This window comes from Anomalospiza imberbis, chromosome 3 (assembly GCF_031753505.1).
Source record: "Anomalospiza imberbis isolate Cuckoo-Finch-1a 21T00152 chromosome 3, ASM3175350v1, whole genome shotgun sequence".
NCBI classification, from domain to species: domain Eukaryota; kingdom Metazoa; phylum Chordata; class Aves; order Passeriformes; family Viduidae; genus Anomalospiza; species Anomalospiza imberbis.
Genome location: NC_089683.1, coordinates 54,913,066 through 54,936,964, shown reverse-complemented (window position 1 = coordinate 54,936,964; position 23,899 = coordinate 54,913,066). Strand labels below are relative to the sequence as shown.

The window sequence follows — 23,899 nt, the reverse complement described above, 5'->3', positions numbered from 1 at the left end:
GGTGGAGTTTGGCTTAGAGCTCAGCACAAAATAATCCCCTATTTTCATTTCAGCGGGAAATTTAGCATTGCAACAACTGAAGATGGAAAGTTGGTCAGTTGAGCAAGTCTGCAACTGGTTGAAGCAGAGAAATTTAGGAGAGCTAGTTCCTAAGTTCCGTGGTAAGCATTTTTATTGTTTGGGGGAGTGGTGCTGTTTGTTTAATATATCTTGCTATGCATTTTATTGGCACTGCCTACCTTGTTTTGGTGTGGGACATGTGTGGATATGCTAACCCAGACTTTTATACTTTTATAGAAATTTATTAGGGTGAGAGCTGACATATATCTGATAAATCAACATAAGTGTACAAATTTGCTACAAAGTCTGAGAAATCCTGGGGGAAGAAATTAAGCCTGTTTATAAATAGACACACCTCAAATCAGAGCTGGCAGTTTAAAAGTCCTGACAGGGCCTATTGTATGTTGTAGAAATATTTTGAAATAATGCAAATGCAGTGTGTAAATGTTTTATGTCTGAGTATATAAACACTCTACAGAAGAGTGCACAAGAAGCTGTAATGTGAACAGCCTATTTCTTGTGTACTCTGTTAAAAAGCTTGATTTCCTTCATCAGCAAGCAGCAGTCTCCTGTGATTCAAGCAAGGCCTGATTTAAAGCATTAAAATTGTCACCTCTGCTTCTGTGTGTTTCAGGCTTGGCTCTATGTCAGGGGAAGATATCTGGCCAGTGATTAGGACTCCTGGCACTGTTTGAGAAAGGATGGTGATAGCTGAAGATGACTGTCAGCAGTACAAAGCATCCTTCCCTTTGATCCATCTTCCATCATCATGTTTTTAGGCATATAGAATGTAACTGTAACTATAAAGCTATTTTACAGTAATTCTTTTATCCCCTTCAATCTGTAGAAGAAGAAATAAGTGGAGCAGCTCTTCTGGCTCTTAATGATCGTATGGTGCAGCAGCTGGTGAAGAAGATTGGGCACCAGGCAGTGCTGATGGACCTGATTAAAAAATACCAGCAACAGAAGAGTGGGCTGGAATCCCCTACACACTGTTGTGAAACAGCTTCTCAAAAATTTTTAGAAGTAATCAGTGGGTGAGTTTGTTGATGGCATAGCAAATATCGGTCTTGGTATAGTTGTGTTCTTTTCATGGCATTTTAAAACTGGAATTTACTAGCTCTTCATTTGTACCTGGTTTTTATATTTTGAGTATCTGTAACAAATGTGAAATGTAAAATTAGATTCTTACCTTGGTTTTAAACAGGGCATCAATGTTCCTGAACCACACCATTAATTAATTTAAACTTCCTTCATATCCAGTTCTAGGACCTAGTTTTTATTTGAACAAAGCGCTTTCAACTGTCAAACTTTCATTATATCTAAGATTTTCTCTATTTTCTATATTAAGCTTTTGAAGAACTTACTTTTAAATGCTTTCAAATCTTGGAGTATAATAATGATTTAGCCAGAGGTAGTATTTGTGTCACAGATGTACTGAAAGTCAGTTTATCAAATGAAACTCTGGATTTGGTCCAGATGTAAGCATTTAATAATCCCACAGTGGGATTATTGAAATTTATTGTGAAACCAGGTAGATTTTTAGAAAACAGATTCCAGGGAGATTGTCCTCAATTATTGTGTTCTGGCTCTTGGTTAGGCAGGTTTTCTTTGTTTGTTTGGGATTTCTTAGGGGAGGGAGGAGGGGGCAGAGTTTGTTAGGTGTTTTCGTTGTGGGTATTTGGATGAGGGGTTTGTTGATTCTCCCATCCTTTACCTCCATTCTGATCTATTGTAAATCTTGCAGGGTTATGCTTTTCTGAATGTCTTGGCTGAGGAGAGAAATCCTGACCTCTAAGTGGTCCCTTTTAAACCCAAGAACCCTGGCTTTCGAGAACAGCTTGCCATGGATCCAAAATGCATTTTTTCAAAGGAAAGGACTGTAGCACTAAGGCTGCATTAGTCACAGTAGGATTAATCCCAGAGGATTAGAACTGCAGAGATTTGCCTTCATCCAAAAGGAGTCCAGGTTGTGCACTCTGAGTTGATTAAAAGCCCAAACAAAAGTGTGATAAACAGTGATAACTGAGTTACTTCCAAACAACTTGAGCTCATGAGCAGAACTAAACTGCACAGGGAGATACATCCTCTTGTCCTTGTGGAAGTATTTGTGAAACTCCTGAGGCAAATGATCCTGCACCACTGGAGGAAAGGGGATTGCAGAAGAAGACCAAGTCACTGCATGTAAGATTTATCACAGGCAGTCTCAGTTCTCTGCACCAAGGGCCTGCCTATTTGATTTATAAGAAGCTCCTTCTTTAAGGGTAGAGGTGTCTGCTGTGAAGAAGACTACCACATATAGGTCCTGTACTTCATCCAAAGTGTGGCGGATATACCGTAATTTCAGCAGGGGGTTCAGAAGAAAACATGTCCTTATGTTTAGGGCAGTTAGAATGTTGCTTTGGATATTTAGATTTCTGACTTTGTCAGGGGTGTTTGGATAGCCTGTGTCTCAGATGTGACTTGCCCATGTGCTTCTCAGCTCTTTCAGGTTAAGCCATGTTATCCCACAAAGAGCACGCAGTTGCAGTAGCATGAGTGCAGCAGTTTTGCTGTGAAGTTTAGCAGACTCAAAAAAATTTAAATGCTTAAAATACCAAATCTTAGTGAATATAATTTACATTAAAATCTTTCCCTATCTAGTCTCCTTCCTAGAAAATAAGCTGCTGATATCTTTCTATTTACAGGGAAGTTGAGTAAATAAGCTGCTGTTCCTGAAATATTTTTTGTGTCAGCAAGACAGAATAAAATTCAAACAAGTTTAAGATGCATTCAGTCATGTGTTTTAGGATGAGTAAAAAGTCAATATACTCTGTGCATTTTGGGGTATAAAATTATGGAAAAGCACCTATAGTGAAAAGAGTATTTTGTTACAAAACTGAAAGTTGTATCTTTATATGCAGACAGCTGTGACTCTCTTTTCTTAACACTACAGTGCTTTTCTTAGTGATGTAGTTCAAAATTATTTTTGTCTGTTCAGTACATCTTGAACAAAATCCTGTAAGAATCATTTCTTTTGATCTATTTCAAGGAGTCCTGACTTAAGTGTATGAGACACTGTTTCGAACAAATGTAAAATTCATAGTTCTGACAGTTCACAGTATATGTGAACTCACATTTCCTCCGTTGCTCCCTGATGTTAGCCTGAATTGCAGTGAGTAGAGAAACCACGTTAAGGTTTGCAGTTAGTAGCATCCACAGCTGGGTGTGTGATCCCCTTGTGGTGCCAGACAGCAACGGTGAAATCTGTTTGCATGCTCCTAGCTCCTATCATGCAGTGCTTGAGCCCAGGTGAAAACACACGATCTTTTCTGTTTTGCAGAATTATTTCTCAGTCAGGCCATTTCCCAGAACTTGCTCACCCTGCCAGGACCAGTGACAGGGTGGAGAGGGCATTGCTTAGGGCAGGGAAGAAAGGATCATCATCACAGTCTCTTTCTGGGTCAGCTGAAATCACTGTGGAGCTTCCAAGAGCTGTCAGCAGTATTTCCCTGTTGTATTTCTCATATAAATGCCTTTATATGAGAAATATATGCCCTGGTGCCTTTTGGTGCACTCCTGGCTGCCACCTCTTTATCCTGGTGTCCTTGACTCATCCTGTGACTGTGTGTGAATTGTGCTGACCTCTCCTCCCTGACAGAAACAGAAACAAAGTCCTTGTCTGGACATGGAATTTGGAGTGCAATAGGCAAACACTTTCTGTGTGGAAGTAGTAGATTTGGCTAATTAGAATGTGGCTTACATCTCCAGCAGTTTGGATTAGGACATGGAATCTTGCGTCTGTCACTGGTTCAGTGCAAGTGTTCGCAGTCACACAGTAGAAACTGCTTATGTGTGAATGAGGAGCTCACACATAGACATTGCCAGGTAAATATAAGCTGCCTTCCATTTTCACAATCAATTGTTCCTGAGAGCCACACAGAGAAGATACTAAGATTTGGTTTTTTGTTGTTGTTGTTGTTTCATTTAACTGCATGGCTGAAATATATTGTTTCATGAAAAGGGAGAACTCCCCTTATAAATATAGCAAACTTTAATGTCATTTCCAATAATCTTTTGTGTGTTGAGTGCAACTGAGGCTGGAATAGTTTCTAGAGCATTTTTAGAGTTCAGATGTTCTGAAGATATGAGGTCAGGAAAAAAAGTGATTTATGATTGCCATGAATTCTTGGCAGCATAACAGTATTCCCTATCTTAGCTCTGCCTTTCCCCCAGTACAGGGTAAAACTGCTGATGTTGACTTCTACCAACACATTTACCAAAACAAGAAATAACAGGAATGTGCAAAGGGAGAGAAGTGGACACAAAGGTTAAATGGAAAGTAGTGGACTGGCTCATAGCAGAGTGGATATCCAGAGTTTTTGTTGCTAGTGATGAGCTACAGCTGGAGCAAATGGCCAGGAACAGTGGACTGTAAGATCAGGAAGCATTCGGAGATCTTCTAGAGTGGCTGGAGTAATGAAAATCTGACTTGAAGCTTTTGACTTAACTTCCAGAAAAAACAACTTTTCAAGATTCTAATTAAATAAAAATGTATTGAAATGTCACGTAATTAGCTCTTTCAGCTCACCCCTTGTGTGCTGTAATGGTTAGTTTTCCCAGAAATTAGGAGATGCCAGGTTATGAAGATGGATGTTACCCTGCAACTCTGACAAGACAAGGCTGATTTTCTTGGGATTTGTAACTGTGTAGTAATTAGAATATAAGCAGGCAGAACTTTCTACATTTTTCCTTTTAATTTGTCAGAGTTTGATAATTGAACTGAGAAATTGATTAAGAGGCATGAGCATATTTGATATGTTGATTTTTCTCCTTTTCTGTTTCTGCCACTGGTATTTTAGAACTGTAAACGTCCTCTTTTTTATAAGCTGAGAAAGACCTGAGCACCTAAGCACAAGACTTGAGAGTGATTTTTTTGTTCTTTTTTTCTTTCAGGGCTACTGACAGACAGATGTTAAATTCTTCTGGTCTTCTGGTAGAACAGAAGAAATATCTGTGTTCAGCTGAAAATGAAAAAGGAGTAATTGATCATAGAGTGCTAAAGCAAAAGTGAGTTTATAATATATTCATTAAATTTTCCTTACCTTTTGACAAATACATAAATGCTTCATCTTGCTTCATTTATACTTTACAAAAAGTGATCTTAATTACTGGAGGTCAGGTTCAGGTATATCCAGCTGAATTTAGAAAACAACAAGAACAGAAATTAATTTGACTGCAAATAGCCTGATGGTGTGATTCCATCCTCAGTCCTTGCTCACTGTTTCATGTTATCTTATGCAGAGGGCAAAATACAGGTTTGTCTTTATTTATCTGATTTTTTAAAATTGTATTTTACAGATGTGTTTTCAACAGCAATCTGACAAATTAGTCATTACAGAGTGGAATATGGTTATTCAATAAATTGTGTGCTTGAGGTATCTTAAGTATAGCACTTGGGAAGGTAGGCATACTGATTCCATTAGCACACTTATTTTCCTTGGTTATCAAAATAAGCCTGCCTAGAAACTGGAGGCAAGACAATGTAATTTTTTTTGTTTTGTTTTGTTTTGTTTTTCTCCTTTGATTTTCTTCTTTGAGATGGGCAGTCAGTGTTGAAAGAGATCCCTGTTCCTCTTTCAAGGCAATTATTTTCATGTTTCCAAAGCTTTGTCTGCTTAATCATTATCCCCGTTTATTTCCCCTTGCTACAACTTCTCCCTCTGCTGTTCTCCCCTGTAGATATGATGTGATGCTTTTAAAAGTCCTGGTACTTCTGTGTTTAAAAGAACATCTCCAAAGGTCCTGTCAGCATTGTTATCAAAGAAACAGACCCAAATCACTCAAACCCTTGGAATAAACCACTAATATTATCCTGCAATATTTAGCCTTTGCTTCTAAAGAATGCTTATTTTTAATTAATTTGCCTTGTGCTGTATAAAGAGTTTTAAATGGGTTGTGTGAATCAGAGTAACCATTACACAATGTACAGTTTAAATTATTGTTATTTGGCCAGGATTATACTTCTAGCCTCTGTCTCCTCATTCATTTAATTCAATCTGAAAAAGAAAAACTTAAAGTTTTTGGTTGATTTTTTTTGTTTGGTTTTGAGTTTTTATGTTTGTTTTTGTGTTTGTTTGTTCATTTTAATTTGTCTCTGGTGTTGGGTTTTTGTGGTTTGGTTTTGGCTTTGGTTTTGTTTTCCCAGTAGATTCATGGAGCCACAGCTTCCATAACTGTATGATTTTGCTGGAAGTGAATTAGTGAATTAGCTGGTGAATTAGCTCCAAGTTTCTCTGTGTTTCCTGTGTAGGTAGTCCTAACAACACTGTTAAATACACTCTTCTATATTACTAAATATTACCAAAATATCAAAGAAAATTGTTTAAACAGAAAAATAAAGACTAAGTAGATGAAGCAATTGTATAATTTGTTTTCTTTTATTGAAATTGGGCATATATAAAACCAGATGAGGTTTGCAACCTACTTCAATGGAATAATGCTTTGCTAGCAATGACAGAAGTAAAAACAGCCCATCTTTTTGTTAATCTCCCAAGAAGATTAATCTTGAAGCAGTGCCTGTCTGTGAAGACAATAAGATAGACAGAGAGGACAATTCAGTAAATACACTTCCCATATTCCTGCTTTTCTGCACTGGAGTACTAGCAGTTTTATGGCTCCTGACAGCCTGGGGTTTATCTTGTTGCTAAGACAGAGGCTTTTATTATTTGTAAATGCCTGATGCTGCTGTGGAAAACCAACCTTTTATTGGTTGGTTTATATGTTCTGTCTGCCTTTCCTCAACATATTTGCTTAGCAAAATGACGTCCCTAACGTATCCCTTTTCCACTGTTTCCACTATGATGGTCCAGCTGTTTTCCCTCAAGAGTAATGTCCTGGTACATATTTATTTGTACATTTATTTTTTTCTGTAAAAATATATTCTGTAGCTCCTGGGTGCTGTGTAACAGGTTTACTGTCTGAATGCCTTGGAGTAATTTGCAGGATAACAGATCTTCCAGCCAGCCTCAACAGGTTTGAACTTCCCTGTTTGCTGTGAGTTTGGAAGATGTGGTCAGTGCTCAGCTAAACCTGGGCCTGCTAAGTGTTCATATACCAATATGAATGCTGGTGCCAGCATTGACAGAATATTGGTGCTGGTGCCTGCATAAATTTGAGCTGATAGCAAGGACAACAAACTGGAAGATTTGCAATTACCTTTACCCTTACAAATTTGGCATCCATCTCTAAGATGGCCATGGTGGCTTGCATGGGTCATTCATTTCCTCAGTGGAGGAAATGTCTTTAACTAGGCCATTCTCATATCTTTTTTGGTCAGGCTACAGCAACTGCCCTGACTGCTGGGTAGCTGCATCTGAAGTGTCTTTAATTATAAGTCATTCTGCTAATGATCTGTAGACAGCTCCTTGCTTTGCCTCCCCTATAACTTATACATCAGTATTGTTCATCTGTTTGATAGCAGACACACACTTACGGTTCTGCTTTAAAAAAAAAAAAAAGAAAATTTTAAAAGGAAAAGAGAAAAGGAACAGCTAGCATGAAAAATCGTCACCTAGTCAATTACTTCAAATTACTTTGCTCCATTTACACAAGAGGGCAAATACTACTTTTATGTAATGTACATATGCACACAAAGGTAGTTATAAGCCTACAGTGAAAACTCAGCAGGACTGTGCTTTTTAATGTATAGCTTAAGAGTTTATTAGTTTCTAAGCAAAGACCTTATTCTTGATATCATCACTTATACCAGAAATAATTCTGATGATCTTTTTTTCAGTTAGTTCATAAGGACAAAAAAAGCAGACTTTAAAAAACCATGTTAAGTCTTTGACGGTGGTCAATAATAGGAGAGAAGTACTGCCTGTCTATTTTGTTCAGAAGTACAGATGTCAGATGCTGTCTGATTATACCATTGGTATAACATACCAGAGAAACAATTTCATTTTTATGATTTCTGATAATTTCACTTCAATTGTTATTGCATCTTCATGAAACCTGTCATCTGTGAGTTTTGGTTTGGTTTGTTCAGGACTTGGGGGAGGTGCTTTAAATTTAGGTTTTTAATTTATATGGATGCAAGAATTTCTGCCACTTTTTTTTTTTGTTTGTTTTAAGTCAGCATTTCATGTCTCTGTTATTGCAGCAGGATACTTAAGGATACTAACCTAAAAGACCTAGAAGACTCACAATAATAGCTATTGTCTGTTCTTGTTGCCTCAATGTTTTGAATGTTAGGACAACAGGATTCATGGTTTTGGAGCACCTCAGGTCATCAGAGCTGAATTTATTGACATGGTGCTGTGAGTCTTCCACAGAAGTTTGGAGGAAAAAATAAATAAATTGCTATGTCTTTTCCACACCAGAAATGAGCAAGCTTACAAATGACTTGCAGAAGACACTAATTGCATTGCCTTATTAAGGTCTAGCAAAGTCATAACAGCAACACAACAAAAATTCCAAAAACCCATAAAATTCTTTGGATACAGTATAACATATTGTGCAGGGGTGAATATGAATAAACCCTGTTTCTTTTAAATGGCCAGATTTAACTGGCAATTTTGTCAGTCCGATTCCCTAAGGAGCATTTTTTCTTCCCCTTTCTGTAACCCACAGCTGCTGCCCTCGCATGAGGTGAAAGTGCAAAGCGTTCCCTTATGTGATGTAGCTCCTCAGACTGTCAAAAAGCCTGGGCTCCTTCTAGAAGAAGGTTGTGTCTGCATCTCGCAAACTTTTTTGGAAGCAGATTAATTTTGTCTGTAACTTCATGGTCATACTGAACATGATGGTTTCTATAGAAAGGGTACTTCAGGGGAAGCTGAAGTCGGAGCTGCTCTGGGAAATGGGCAGCTTTGGCACATCTCACAGCTCCCACATGCCAGCCTTGCCGAAGCTAACACTGCTGTGGGTAACATATTTTTCAGTCTAAAGGATACCTGCCCTTATGTTTAGTGGGAACTAAAAAATATAAGACATCATCAAGCACTAGGTAGACTGCAAATCCCAGGCTTGAGGGAATAACTGGAAAACCTTATATTTGTGCTCAAAAGTTGGAAATGACAATGAAGCTCTGGAAGAGATTGGCATGAGGATCTTTCAGGCACAGATATCAGAATTGTGAATAGAAAAATAGTGCCCTTTTTTATCTGACCATTGAGAGGAAGAAAAGTTTTTTTGATACTTCATTTCTCATAATTTCTTCCTTTTGATGGAAATAGCCTTTGCAACCTTAAATGTTGTCATAAAATGGAAAGCATATTATACATGTGTTAGGGAAATGGAATGTTTTTTTGCAGCTGAAGACTTTTCCTTTCTTTCACATCTACAAGTTCCTTGTTTTCTCCTCTGTTTTTTCCTTGGATTTGTTGACATGGATTTTCTTCCAGATTACAGACCTTCAGACCAGATTCTCTTGCTGATGTGTGCTGTAGACATGTGAAAGGTTACACCTTCATTTGTGAATAATGGGAATCTATTGAAACTTCACCCATGTGCTGAGTTTTTATGTGGATATACCAAAAAGGGGAACAACCCATCAAAGTCAGCAAATTTCTTCTTAACTGCCATGTTCTCTGACTAAATGGGATCTGAGCTGATGCAGCAATTGGTGCCCAACTCATGGATTTTAGCAGACAATAAGAAAAGCTTGTGCCCCACAGCCAATTTATGTGTGTGCTCAGTTGGTCTTTAAATCACGTTTTCCTCTAAATTAACTATATAAATGCAAGAAACTAATCCTTCTTACCAGTATGCTCAAGAAGCTTAAAAAACCTAAAGTGTTATTGTGGTCTAGTATTTGATCTTGTTTCTAGATCTCTTTGGCACTTTACACAGCTATCTTGATTGAGTTGTCAGTATTGATACGAAGATTATTTTTACTGACTTGTTACAGCTAATGCAGGTAGCTCTGTGTGTCTGTGTGATGTTGCATGGAACTGAATTTGGAGAGATGATGCTGTGTTTACTCCCCACTCTTCTCTCCAGTGCAATCTAAAAATATCAGTAAATGGTCTGGTGACACGGCAAATGTGTAACTCTTTGTTTTTTGGCAGTAAAACAAAGTATTCCCTGGGATTAGGGATGCCAAGGGTTATATAATTCAAATAGATGCGTCTTTGAGGGCTGTTTGAGGTTTTTTGGTGTTTGTTTTTTTGGTTGGTTGGCTGGTTTGCTGTGAGGTATTTTTCCATCTGAAGGAGACAAATAACTCCTCCCAAAATAATGATGTTTTATAGCTTCATGACTCAGTAAGCATGCTGTGAGTGAGCAGAGTGAGGTTACAATGGAGACAAAGAAGGAAATAGCTGTGTGAGACAGGACTGTGACTGAGCACATTGAAGTGGTAATCTACAAAAACTGAGTGGTAAAAGCTCTGTGAATAGTTGTCTCCTTGCTGAGAAGGTGCTTCTTAGGATGCAGTTTCTTACTGCCGCTAAGCAAAGAGAGATCAGCTTGCTTCATCTGAATTGGTATTTGTTTCGCCTCATGAGAAGTCATTTTAGGGACTTAAACTGTGAGAAAACGAAATGAAAAGAATAATTAAGAACTTTGTCACTGCAGCTCCTTGTAACTTGCTGTAGGATTCCTAGTACCAGTGAGAAAGGGGTGTAATTAAATCAGATGTGACAGTGGAGGAAGAGGGACACTGAAATTTGCTTTAGCTAGCTATTGGATTGATTCCGCTGTAGAATCAAAAGTCTCAAGGACTGATAGAGAAGAAAAAAAGTAATTTGAGATTTTGAAACTTTTTTTTTTGGTCCAGTTTCAAGATTTTGATCTAATTTCTGCCTCAGGTTAGCTAGAAGAGGTGTAGCCAGAAACAGGCTACATATATTTGTACCTAAATCTCAATACTGTATGTGCACTGAAATTTATGTGTAGAGCCAGAACCTTCCTTGATTGTGGAGAACAGCATTACAGCTGAACGGAACTGTTCTTTTAGTTAAACAGGCTTGCATGTGAGCATTTCTGAGGATAAAGTTTATGTGGAGTTGTGTCTCTTTTCAAACAAGCTTATATTTCATTGTGAAATATTACAGCATATGTTTAACATGATTTCCCAACAGCGATGAGTCCAGCTAAAACTAGTAAAATATTTAATCTCATGCACTGTGGAGACCAGAGGAATTTTTGGATCTTGTTTGGAGAGCAAGGAATTATTTTATGTTAGGTAAGGTAAATAAAGACAAATGAAACTTGGAGTATTTTTGTTGCCATGGCAAGTGTGAAGGGACTCGTGAATGGGAGAGTTACCATGATTCCCTGATTATTAGCCATCCCAACTGCTAGAAAATTTTATTTTCTCAAGTGACTGAATGTAGTCCAGATTGCCCAAATGGAACCTGCTATAAACCCCTCCACTTTTTGAAATGGCTTTTTGGCTTCAGTGGTATTACCAACAAATGGAATTTCAGTGCTGCTTAGATGAAAAGTACTGTAAATTTTAAACTTCTGTCTACTTTTGAGCTACTTTAAACGATAGCACATTGAAAACATCATGTAGTAATTTACAGCCTGTGCACTACGTCACTTCCATCAGAAAAGTCGGTGAAAGTACAGGATGCAAACTTAAAGGCTGCAGAGCTCCCCACTGATGCTCCATCAAACATCTGCACTTTGCATAGGAGGGATTTCCAAGTGATTTCAGAATCTAAGTTGGGTTTTATTTTCCTATGTTTATATTAATTTATCATGAAAAAAGGACATGAATATGTCTGTGTGGATACATTGTCGCTTCCTGCACAACTTTGCCTTCTTTTGAGGCTGCAAAGTATAAACAGAACTTCACTGCACCTTGCATCTACTGTTAACAATCTGTGTCCCATGAAATCTGGTGAGTTTGAAAAGACAGCAGCCTTGCCCATTTTGTGCCTGTTTTACATGGGGAAATGGTAGTGCTGTGAGTACTTCTACTGATGTTGGGAGCAGAATACAGTACTGAAGCTATATATTTTTTCCCTCATCACTACATTGTCATTCATGGTAGGACTGGCGTTGGTGCAGTTATATCAGGGATGTAGAGTTTTTGATAGCCCACAAGATATATTAAAAAATACCAAGGTGATGTGGCAGCATAAGCAGGTCAGAAAGACTGAGTGTTACAGGACAACCTACTCAAGAAAGTATTGAGACTATAACTGGCTGTTGGGACCCACTTTTACCTGTGTTCTTTCAGAATGAGGATTTGGGCAGCCAGTGGTGATAACCTGCCTCAAGCTCACCCCAGCTGAGGTGTGACTTCTGTAGATAGCAGTCATTGTGTTCTCGTGACAGGAGCTACTGGGCTGTGTGTGCTTTGTTTTCAGACATGAGCTGATGATAACTGCCTTCATCCCTTCCTTGCCCTCCCCTGTGGGAGGACTGCCTTAAATTATGTCACATATAGTATTTTATTCAATTAAGCTGTTTGTCTTACTAGAGAGGAAAAATAAATGAAGATACATAAAGGTGTTTTGCAACACCAGCAAGCCCCCACTGACTTCTGCTTTCTGCTTTCAATTAGGAAGCACCTCCTACTGTCTGCTGGCTATTACATTCCACATTTGACATCTACTTTTTAACTCTGTATGTATTGATCACTGCTTTTGTAGGTATTCTTTATGCAGCAACAAAGACAGCGGGCCTTGAATTTCTATAGCATTAACTTTCCCTTGTGTTGTGTTTTCCATGTATTTCTCTTTCCCTCCTGCCTGCATTTCCATAGAAGAAAGATGTGATGGTGATGATACAATCTTTTCTTTTATAGAAAAAACCTGAAATCATTTTTTGCAAGACACAAGATGTTGCAGTGGACAAGTTCTTATGTTTTGCCAGACTTCCCTTACGATGTCAAGTGCATATTAGCAGAAAAAAAATGCCCTGATCACAGTATGAGAATAAGAATTATTGAATTTTTACAAGCAGACATGACAAAATACCTGGAAGGATCACTGTAAGTAAACACCATTAAATTTATTTGGGGGCATTATCTGTTTTCTGCAGACATAAATTTTCAAATGGATGTAAAGTTATTGTCTAATATATTTGCTTAAATAAAAGAGGCTAAGGGCCTGACACCTACTGAAACCAATAGAAAGATTTCATGCAAGCCTTTAAGCTTTGTTACTTGGAGGGCAATTGATTGTCTGAGAAATAGTCAGAAATAATTTAATCTAGATCAGTACAGACTCCAGTGTTTAATACTGTCTAGAAAACCAAGTATTTCTTTTCTGTCGCCATCTTTTTTGCACAGGTATCCGAACAGTCAGCAATATAACATTGTTGTCAATGCTCTGCTCCAGGCATACCCATTCCTTGATGAAGATGGGAATGGCTTTGTAAGTATTGTGGGCTTTCCCCACATAATTAATTGCTAGAAAATAATCTAGTTCAGAGGAAATCAATATCAATTTCTTATATGCTGGCTCTATTCAGAGCGCACACACTTGGCTGTGTTTGGCAAATCACATTTTTGTTTCATTATGTCAATTAAAGATTAATGCAGGTATAGCTGTACCTCAAAGCTACCATGAGATCATGCCGACCTGTCTGTAGATGAAATCCCTGGTTGCTTGTTGGGTATATTTTCTTTCTGGGCTGATTTCTGCCCAGGGATAAAATTAAATCTGATTTTTTTTTTTCTATTTTTAAAAACAAAGAAGCCAGCTCTTTAGAAAATTGTCTGTATGAGAACTAACATGCTCTTGCAATGTATTATGATTGTTTGTGTGTTAGATATGAAACTACAACATGCACTAATACTAGTGGCTTAAGGAATCTAGGTCTAATTAAAAAAAATAAAAACAAATTTTGGAATATCATTGGGGGAAATAGCAGAAAACAGTGGAAGGAGATGATTTAAATTTGAACTACATTTTTTTCACTTGTGATCCAGAATATCTGTGGTCTTGGAGGACAGTGGTCACCTTTTCAGTTCACATCATTGCTTTGCCATGTGATACTTTTATACCGTCTTGTAAAAGCTTGTGAGCCTCAGTGGGGACTGTTAGGTTTAAACATATATAAATATATATCTCACATGCCATTACTGTAGAAAGCAAAATAATTTTGGGAATAAAAAAAAATTTGACGCTTAAGCGTAACTATTCTAGTTCTCCCCTGAGCCCAGGCATTGTTGAAGGGAAGGGACTGAAGAAAACAAACACATCTCAAAGAGAAGAGAGGGAGCAAAAGGACCAGAGAGAAACAGCCTGTCCTCATTTTTAATCAGGATACCTCTTGGAATACCGCAGTGGTGGTCCTCGGGCAGGGTCCTGAGTAATGCTGTGGCTTCATCTGGCTCCCTCTGTGATGAGGAGCTGGAATGATATTCAGCTTGTTCCGAAGAGAATTTTACAGCCTTTAACTTTTAAAACTCTTTTTAAACAGATTCTTAAGCTACGTTTTCAAAGGGCTTTAATTGCAGAAGGACCATAGGCTAAGTGAAACTACTTATAATTCTGTGTTTTGGGAAATAGTCATTACGTGCCACATGGATGGCAGAACTGGTGCTGGCAGAAGTTATGTGATGGGGCAGAGATTTCAGAGTGGTTCTTCTTTATCTTTTGATCTTTTCCCCCATTCTGAAATTCTGAAATTCAGAAAGCATTCTGGCAATAACTGCAATAAATAAACAAACAAGGAAGCTGCAAATAGCAGTTTGCAATATTGCTAGTCCTCTGCCTTCTGATCCAGCCCCTCTCCATTGCCTGTGTTGAGAGAGAAAAAACTGGACGAAAGGTGTATGCCTGCATTCTTAAGTTCAGAGGAGGGTGTGAGAATGAATTAGCATTTTTATTTGGCCTACTGTTAGACATTCTGTTCTTCCTTCTTGATCATAAATGCTGTAAATACATATTTTTCTTCATCTGAGACAGTTGTGTGTTACAACAGTAACAGCTTAAAGCAAACCCTACAATATATGCAAAGCTACTTATCACAAGACTTGAAGTAAAATTTAATTAATGTACATTTAAGAAGCAAATGAACAGCAAAAAAATTGACAACAAACATGCTTTTTTTTTTTCCTTGAAAAGATCTTCAGCAATTAAAAAAATCAAAATTTTTGTAGACTTTTCTTTTAAAATTCCTCCAGCTATTAAGGGACTATAATTGTTGCTCGCTGTTCCTGATAATAGTATTAAAATGTAAGATGTAAAATATTGATTACTGAGAGGTTTTGAATACGTTTAAGTTGTTTATCTATAGTAATCAAACAGTTGTTATTATTACAGTTTTTAAAATAGTACATTGAAAACATTTAAGAAATCGTCCATCAATAAAATTCAGAGGAAAAGGGGACTGATAGATAAATGTAGAAAACTAGCATAAGAGTAGTATTTCAAGCAAAAATGCTAGTTACAATCTTTGTTAAATAGCATTTATTGATAAACTTCTGTGGAGGCAGTTCATATAATGTGGTTTTGGTGTCAACATTGGGAAGGGAGGAATAACACTCTAAGTTCTTATTTCTCTGTGGACTCCAAAGAGAGCCTCAGGTGGGCAGCTGTGCACAAATGCCAGTGTTTGATAGACAACCACCTCCTTTTTGTGTCTTGTAAGGCTGGAGAATGGGAGACACCAAACATGGCAATTCAGCTGGGCTGGCCTCTGAGAATAATGGTTTCCAGTAGTGGTAGTGCAATAAAGTTATTGGGGACTATTTAGAATACCAACAAGTCCATTTTCAATTCTTGGACTTTTAATTTCTTTTCAAAGTTGTTGGAAAAATAACTTGTTGCATGCATTTTAGAAACCAAAAGGTCTAAGTGCAGTTTGGAGTACCAAGTTTTGTGTTTCCTCTGGTGTGCTGGAGCTCACTTCAGCTATTGAGTATTATCTTTCTGCCATGTAAAATGCTCTATACCACTGTATTGTTAATGACATTCATTTAGTGCTTGTTATTTATTGCTTTTCTGTGTCTCAGTTCCTAGATTCATTTTAACTCTAAAGTTATGCTTAAAAGGAAAGCAGTTTTTCAGTCTCTGGGGTGGAGGAGCAGCCACAGCATTTGCTGGGCTCTGCAGAAGGCTGCAGTAGTTCTTAAAGAGATGTCCTGAGAAGGTCTGCCAGTGGTATGATTTTAACTTTAACTCACAAGTCTTGCATTTTAAAGCCCTTCACCAGAAATGGATGTGTTTTGGCTGCCAGAAGGATGCAGCAGAAACTGTTCTGGGTTCCTCCCTGGCCGATGTGCATGCCTGTGTGGCTGGGCAGGGGCAGGCAGTTGGGCTTCCTGGGTAAGGAAAGGGAAAACTCATCCCATGAGAGATCTTGGGATTCTGGAATTACCGTTTGCATCTGGCCAAGCGCAGAAAATCAGAATGTAAAGAACTTGATGTTATTGATAGGCATGGATGGAGAAACTTTGAACTGTAAATGTCAGCGCTTTTATTGCAACATTTTTGCAGAAATTTAGTGAAATGAACAACTGGAAAAGGGAAAGATTTCTGGCAAACATAGAGGAACAACAACAAAAACCAAACATAAGAGCACCTAAATTACCAGATAATTTCATGACAGGAAAAAAAAATTACATGCAAAACTTTAAACATTCCAGTTTTTGTGGGGGTTGTTTCTAAAATACTGGACTTTTTCCCAAAATACTTATTTACACCTCCAAATTATTTTAAACAAATAATTTAAACAATGTGTACGTTATGTGGCACTATAGTCTAATATTTTCAATCTCATACTGTTGCAATTAGAGGTTATTAAAAGTTTGTGGTTTCAAGATTTATTAGTAGATTATTCACATTTCTGTTTTTTCAGTTAAAAATTTTTCCATTTAATTTTACAGTATGAAAAAAAAAATGCTTCTGTAACATCAGTCCTTTTTCAAAGAATATCCAATTCAGTATAGTCAGGACAATGATTATGAGCCTAAATAAATTCACTTACAAATAAAGTAATGAATAAGCCACTTATGTACTATGAATTTTAAAAGAATGTTACGTATGAGGTCAGTCTAGAAGCAGGGAGTAAGAATTATCTAAAATTCTAAATAATGATTTAGAAAAAATTTTCTACTAATAGTAGAACTCATTTAAGAAGGTGGGTACCTGGAATGAAATTAATTCCAAGATTAACTTTTGGTAGGAGTGCTTTAAAGTGACTACATAAGGAAGTTTTCCCATGGTATTTCCTTCTACTTACAGAACAATGCTATCCTAAACGAACATATGACATTTTAAAAAATAAAAGTCTTCATTTAATCATGGAATCGTTTATTAGTTTTGTAATGTGTATTGTAACCAGCACAGCATTTGTAAGTTACAGACAAGTACCTTGTATAGAAAAAGTGAAGGTCATAAACACAGCAGTCAAAAGCAAATTGGCATAATACTGTTTCTTGACAACTTGCAAGATGTTCTATCTAGCTGTGCTTGTCCATTTTACAAGGCTTAAACCCAGCAATTTGGAAAGAATAATTTTCCTTATTCCATTTCATTTCAGCCAACCTTTTGAAAATCGTATGGTTCCAAGAAAACATGACATGAGGAAGGGAGAGAGAAGGCTCTCTGCTCCACACCACTTGCCCTTTTGGGTAGGCTTTGCATAAGCAGCTCCCTTCAGCTCGTGGCTGTGGAGCGGTGCCTGTGAAACCCAGGATGCTGATGTTGAGATGCCTGATTTATGTAACCGCTGCGCACAAAGCGATTATTTGCTAGTAAATTACTGATTTTAATCTGCGTGTAATCCTTTCCCTCCTATGTCAGATAGACACAGGCTAATCCTCCTACTCCTTTACCAGGAAGGTAAACCTTCCCGGGGTGGTGTTTGGAGGAAGCTGGGGAGAGCAGGAAAATTATAAGAAAATAAAGTTGTTGGTTCAAAAATGGTAACAAAAGCATCCTTTTTAGAGCACACATTACCCACAAGGGAAACCATATAAATGTATGTGTCTGCAGTCTCATTCTGGAAATAGGTATGTGAGAGGGGACTTGCCTAAATTTATGACAATCCTATTATAGAAATAGATTTAATTAAAATTCTTAATTTATTGGGGGGACTGGAGAATGAAACACTTGAAAGTTTTCAACTTTGTGGGATATTTAAAGCCTTGTATGGGTTGTCAGCGTATTCTTTCAGGTGAAAGAATAAGCAAAAATATCTTCTAGCTAAATAAAGATTTTCAAAAGAAAGAAACTGTGTGAAGCTCAACTACAGGGATGCTTAAATTGTCAGCTGCTAATATATTCTGGGATGATCATATTTTAAAATATTATAACATCTGTTAAACACTTCAAAGAAGCATTAAACTAAGGCTTTTGTTTGCTTTTCTTAGCAGCCTTAAAATAGCAAGCTAGGCATAAATTTTGCTAAGCATATAATGAAGATCTATTTGCATAAAAATGCATAATGCCAGGACTATAAATGTATTTATGGACCTTAATGGTTCAGGTGAACAACAAGTGGGATTTTCAAGGCATGTAGTCGCCTTACTGCTTCTGAAAATGGTGCTGAGGTGTAATACTCATCTTGAGGCAGTGACTATGCCTTGTGAGAAGACTGGATGAGCAGTTGTACTCTATTTTTAGTCATTATCTTTAGGTTGGTGGTGATGTGACTTCTGTTCTGGCAGAACCTTAAGCCTGAAGTTTGCATACTAGAAATGCAGATGGGTTTGCTTTCTTTCCAGTTCTTGGGTGCTGAAGTGTGACTGGCTGTGAAAAGATACTTCGGTAAGGACCCGTAGGGGGGTGGCAGAGAGTGTCCCCCCTAGGAAGGGCACTCCTGCCCTGGTAGGCCCAGGGCTGCTCAAGAAGAGCTGAAGAGATCAGAGGGATTGTAGTCTCATAGCTCTTCCATTCTAATTTTTCACCATTAATGGAGGTCTTGCTTTTAGGATGGAGGGGCCTGTAGGTCAGCTAGAACCTAGGGAGTGGGAACAATAAGCTCAGCAGGAGAAATGCAAGGTCACTTGCATTCACCACCTTCACCACTGTCTCTTAAGAACCCTCCTGTGAGTGAGAAAGGCAGGCATGTGAGACTCACTGCAAAAAGAGATACTGTACTACTTAGTCTACTTCTACTGAAATCTGGTTTACACCAAGTTAACCTTTCAAATCATGTGACCTTGACTAATAAATGACACCATTTTGGTAAGAAATTTAGGGTAATCATTCTTCTGTTTATATTGTGTTTTAGCATGTCAGTGGGTACAGGCTTGAGTATAGAATTAAGTGAGCATAATATTGGAGTCAGTTTTAGAAAATGAAGTAACGGATATTTGAATCTCTCCACATCCTTTAATTTGTAGTCACTTTTCTGACTGATTTTTTTCCCTCTGACTCTTGAATACTCCCCAGTAACTGGAATATGCAAGGGATTTTGAGGAATGACAAAACTGTTCAAAACTGCAGGTTGTGCCTGCAGATGTGTTGAACAGCCTTTGCTTAGAAATTGCTTCCCAGGGTGTCAATGGCGTGGCTAGCTCCTGCTGAAATGAACATGGGGCATCCAGCTTTGGGTCACATGTAAATGGCCATTGGTCCCTAAGGATGCATGAAGAAGTTGTTGTCCATACAACTTTCAGCAGTGACTTTTCAATAACTGAGTAAAGAAATACACGAGGGTGACAGAAGCGCTGGGGCCATGTAAGCTCTGCCTTTGGCTGCCAAGGAGTGATGAATAGCTGCATTAAACAGGACCTGCATCTGCTTGCAATGCAGAAATGCCTTTAAGTTGCACTTTACATACCTTGAGGTGTCTTACAAGTGCTAGGACCTACTTAAATGATTCTCTTAATTCAGCAGTTTTGAGTTCAGTTGAAAAATACCCTTGATCCAGTATAACTGTAGGCTCCCAGCAAAAGGTAGTACCACCCTTGTCTTTCCCACTCCCTTCTGTTAGACACAATAATCATACAACTGTGCAAACCGTCAGATACTGCCAGAGGCAAAGGAGAAATAATACACTAAACTAAAAAAAAAACCCAAAACAAGTCACCGACCCCCTCCCCCCACCCAAACCCCACAGCACAGTTTCTGTGGCATCTGTGAGCTGATTTACTTCATTATGTAGTTTCACAACCCAGTGTCATGAATGGAGCATAAAGAGCTGAGGCATGGACAACAGTGCAGTTTATCTGGTAGCCCTTAGATTCAATTGCTGTTATCCTCAACAGTGCCATTAGCCCAGCTGTTGGGTGCTGTAGAGCCATCTACCACAGGTGCTTTTGTTTCCTTCAATCCTGAAGCCAACAGTGGTGCTGCCCTATGAGCCTTTTTCTTCTTAATGGCAAACACTTTTTTTTTTCCAGTTAGCTAAAAAAAACTGACCTGCTTTAGGCTGGGGCAAATTCTTGACAGATATTTGTAATGACAGCTATTTTCCCCCCCCCCCTGTAGTTGCTGTGGAAACGGGCCCTTAAAGATCGTTTCAAATATGTGAGGAGACCCATTGAAGATGATGAGCAAGTCCTGAGGAACAAATGCAAGTTTGGCCACAGGAGAGGACAGAGCAGAAAATCTTCTGCTGAAAATACTCTTGATGATGTCCAGGGGCAGGTAGAGGTAAGATTTTTGGTGCTTGACTGAGTTCAGTCTTTCAGCTCCTCTGCTGACAATAAGGCCACCAGCCAGTAAAGCGGAGAATTGATCTCATCCCATTTAAACTCCTTTTGTATAGAGCTTGTCATATTGCCAGACCCTTGACTTTTTTAGGTATCAATAACAGAGCAAACCTGATATTGGACGCCTTGCACGTTTGTTGTCATTTAGAGTTGTAAATGGGACAGAAAATACTGTCTTTTTTTTTTTAATGCACTATTTCTATTCTGCTTTTGATTATATATCTCCAATTAGAGTGAAAAACAATAGGGAATTATGTCTACTAGCTGAAGCCTCTGTACAAATAAGAATGCAAAGAGGTATTTGAGCTGGTAGCAAAAATCCTCCTGTCACATTTGTTATGTAAAATCTGTTTGTGTAGATGTGTGATGTACACAGAGATGTTTACAAATCTGTGCATGCAGTTGCTGTGTATTCCTTTAGTTGGAGAATTCAGAGCGTTATCACTGACCAGTAAGTGTCTGAAGCATACTAATTAATTTATACACTTTCATAAATTCATTAACGTTCCAGCTTTGCCAATGCTGCACACACCTCTTCATGCTGCAATTAAAACATGGTAAAATTTAAGCAATTGTATAAATGTGATAAAGAAGATATGTGAGTAGATATTTATCTTTAGCTTATCTATGTTCATCCTGCTGTTTACCAGACCCTATACTAGGGGAACAAGAGTACTTTATTGGATGCATTTCTGCATATATTGCCCTTGTGATTGATGGTAGCTTTAGTTTCCTATACAAAATGCAAACACACGTTTGGGTTGGTTTTTAGAAATTTCAGTAACTTCTGTTTATTCGCTTCGGATTAGTATGTTCAGGAATAAACACACCCCTTCTTACCTACTTTAGTTGAAGGGTTTGCAGCATGTGTGAAACAAGAAACCTGTGACTTTGGTGCAAAACAATAAACAGTCTCCAATTCAGTAAAGAAGAAAGTATAAGCTCCTGGTTTTGTGTGCACGTTAAGAGTTAGCCATCCTTTATCTGCTAAAGCTTGGAAAGGGCACATGAGGGTCTTTTGTGTCTTAGGAGCCCGTTGAGAAGGGCTTTGGAGTGATCCTCTAGGGACTGCATGCTAAACTTCATTTTTCTGTAGAGAGGGTGTAACCGTGCTGTGCTTCTGCAGACCAGGAATCACCACTCTCTTTAATTGCATTGTCCAAGGCCATCACTGGTCATCCTTGTTTGCTTTAGAAAATAAAGACAAATACTGCATCTCTTCCAAAGGCCTAGACCTTTTTTGCTAGCCTGAATGTTGTAAGCAAATTAAGGGTTAAACTTAAAGGTGGTGAGAGTATGCTGAGTATCCCTGAACAAGTTTCCTTTCTTTCTCTCATGTTCCCTGTATCCTGAGCATGTATATAAATGAAATACAAATACAAATGCAATAATCAACACTTGTGGGCCCTATTAAGGATTAAGAATGTATTCCATAATTTGGAGTGAATCATAACTTCCTTAGTTTTAAATGTGTTTCCCCATTGAAAGCATTTGTGTCTGACTCTGAGATCCTAAATTATGTCACTTCATATCTGCAAAATGGAACAAAATGTTTAATATTATTTTTAACAAAAGCAGTGGGGGTTTTCATTCTGTATATTTAGGAACACAAATAAAGACACTTTCCTACCCATCCTTGGCACTGATTACTCTCTGAAAAATATAAACTGTTAAAGTGTCTTAATCTCAAAAAAAAAAAATTATCTAGAAGCCAATACCCCAGGCAAATTCAAATTATGTTCACATTGCCATTAGCCAGATCCCCTTGTCTTCATCCCTTTTCCAAGGGAATCAGCCTTGTGTGAACTAAAAGCCAGCACATCAAAATTAATTGAGGTAAAATGTGTGAAAATTAATTCCACCTTAAGGAGACCTTAAGGAGACTAGTTAGTGAAGGATTCTTAGTCCCTTTGGGTCACCACACTCTCCTTTAGATAGGCAGAGTAGGACATTTAGAGCATTAAAGGTCAAAGCCGACTGGCAGAGCCATGCAGATGAGAGAGCACATCTGTTCCCAGCAGATGACCTACTTACAAGTCTCACAGCTGACTTCTCTATAGAGCTTTAGTTTCTGAGCAGTCATAAGCTGTCACTCTGTCATATGTGCTTTATGTCTGTATAGTCTTGGATTGTTAATGGCATTAAAGTGATGAAAAGATTATTTACTGATAGGAAATGTCTCACTGTTATACCTGGTATTTCTTTTTATATGAGAAGAGTAATGAAGTTATTACTACTAATAAAACCCTTAACCAATCTTTTTACTTCTTCATGTGAAAATCCAGCTGCTTGCCAGGACAAGCTTCCTGTGTTGTTTTTGAGCCAGATGATGTCTGCCCTTTGGACTGCCCAAGCCCCTTTATCTTCCAACCAGGCATTCTTCCTTCAAAAGCAGCTCGAGCATACTCGGCAGGGCACTGCTTCCAGGCGCAGCATCTTTCTGCTCCAGTTTCTTTAAAACATCTGCTGATGCTTTCCTCATTACAGAGAATTATATTCAAACACGATTGAAGAGTAGCAACTCTTTTTCTAGTGACTAGCATCACGTGAAAAGTCTTGAGGAAGTGCAGGGCAGTAGGATGATGGTAAGTAAGCGCATAAACCCAAGCTAGAGGTGTCTGTCACTAAAGGAGATTTTTATTTAAATTATGCTCCCTACAAATATCCATCAGGTTGCACCACCAGGGAAAGAAGCTTGGACTGTGCCTGGCAGACATTAATTTGAGCCTCTGCGTCTGAGGGATATTTAGAGTTTTATCAGGAAAGCCTCTATAAAGAACAAATTTTATGGCTATGTTGTGAGAATCCTTCTCAGCCATTTTCCACAGTCAGGCAAATATCTCGGAGCTGCAGTAATCCAGGGAATGGTATTTTGTAATGATAATGACCTTCATCTGCTGCAGATGGAAGGTACTTTCCATGACAAGGGTGATCACACTGTTAAAATACATAAGAAAAGCAAGCCAGTCTCCCCTCTGCAGCAAGGGAGGGATTACTGCTAAACCAGCCATTCAGTGGCTTGTTCTGACTGCTCTCATTATTTTTTAGCATCAAACCCTCTTCCTCTGCCCTAAGGACTTGTTTGATTTATGGTCCTTCAGGCTGTGAGGGAAACCACCTCCTGCCAGTTGTAATAGGAAGTGCCCTAGATTTGCGGGAGCCAGAAGAAACAGAAAGATAGGACCTACCTAGTCCTTGGCCAAAGCATTGTCAGAAGGCAAAAGGTGATGGAGAAGGAAATGGGGTTAGAACTAATGACTGGCTTGCATACCTTGAGAGCTTATGGCT

At 38.3% G+C, this 23,899-nt stretch overlaps 1 protein-coding gene across 5 annotated transcripts in view; it reads left to right on the top strand.

Annotated features, from left to right (window-relative positions):
- SAMD3 (sterile alpha motif domain containing 3) overlaps positions 1-23,899 on the top strand; it is a 39,461-nt gene that overhangs the window by 3,134 nt on the left and 12,428 nt on the right. For 4 of the 5 annotated variants that reach the window (XM_068184475.1, XM_068184478.1, XM_068184479.1 and 1 more), the window contains exons 2-7: positions 54-161; positions 908-1,097; positions 4,996-5,109; positions 12,803-12,988; positions 13,289-13,373; positions 20,388-20,552. In XM_068184475.1, coding sequence (XP_068040576.1) covers positions 83-161; positions 908-1,097; positions 4,996-5,109; positions 12,803-12,988; positions 13,289-13,373; positions 20,388-20,552 — 819 coding nt within the window. In that variant the 5' untranslated portion in view covers positions 54-82. Of the gene's footprint in view, positions 1-53; positions 162-907; positions 1,098-4,128; positions 4,405-4,995; positions 5,110-12,802; positions 12,989-13,288; positions 13,374-20,387; positions 20,553-23,899 lie in introns of those variants that run through there. The other variant, XM_068184480.1, reaches the window with a different exon arrangement.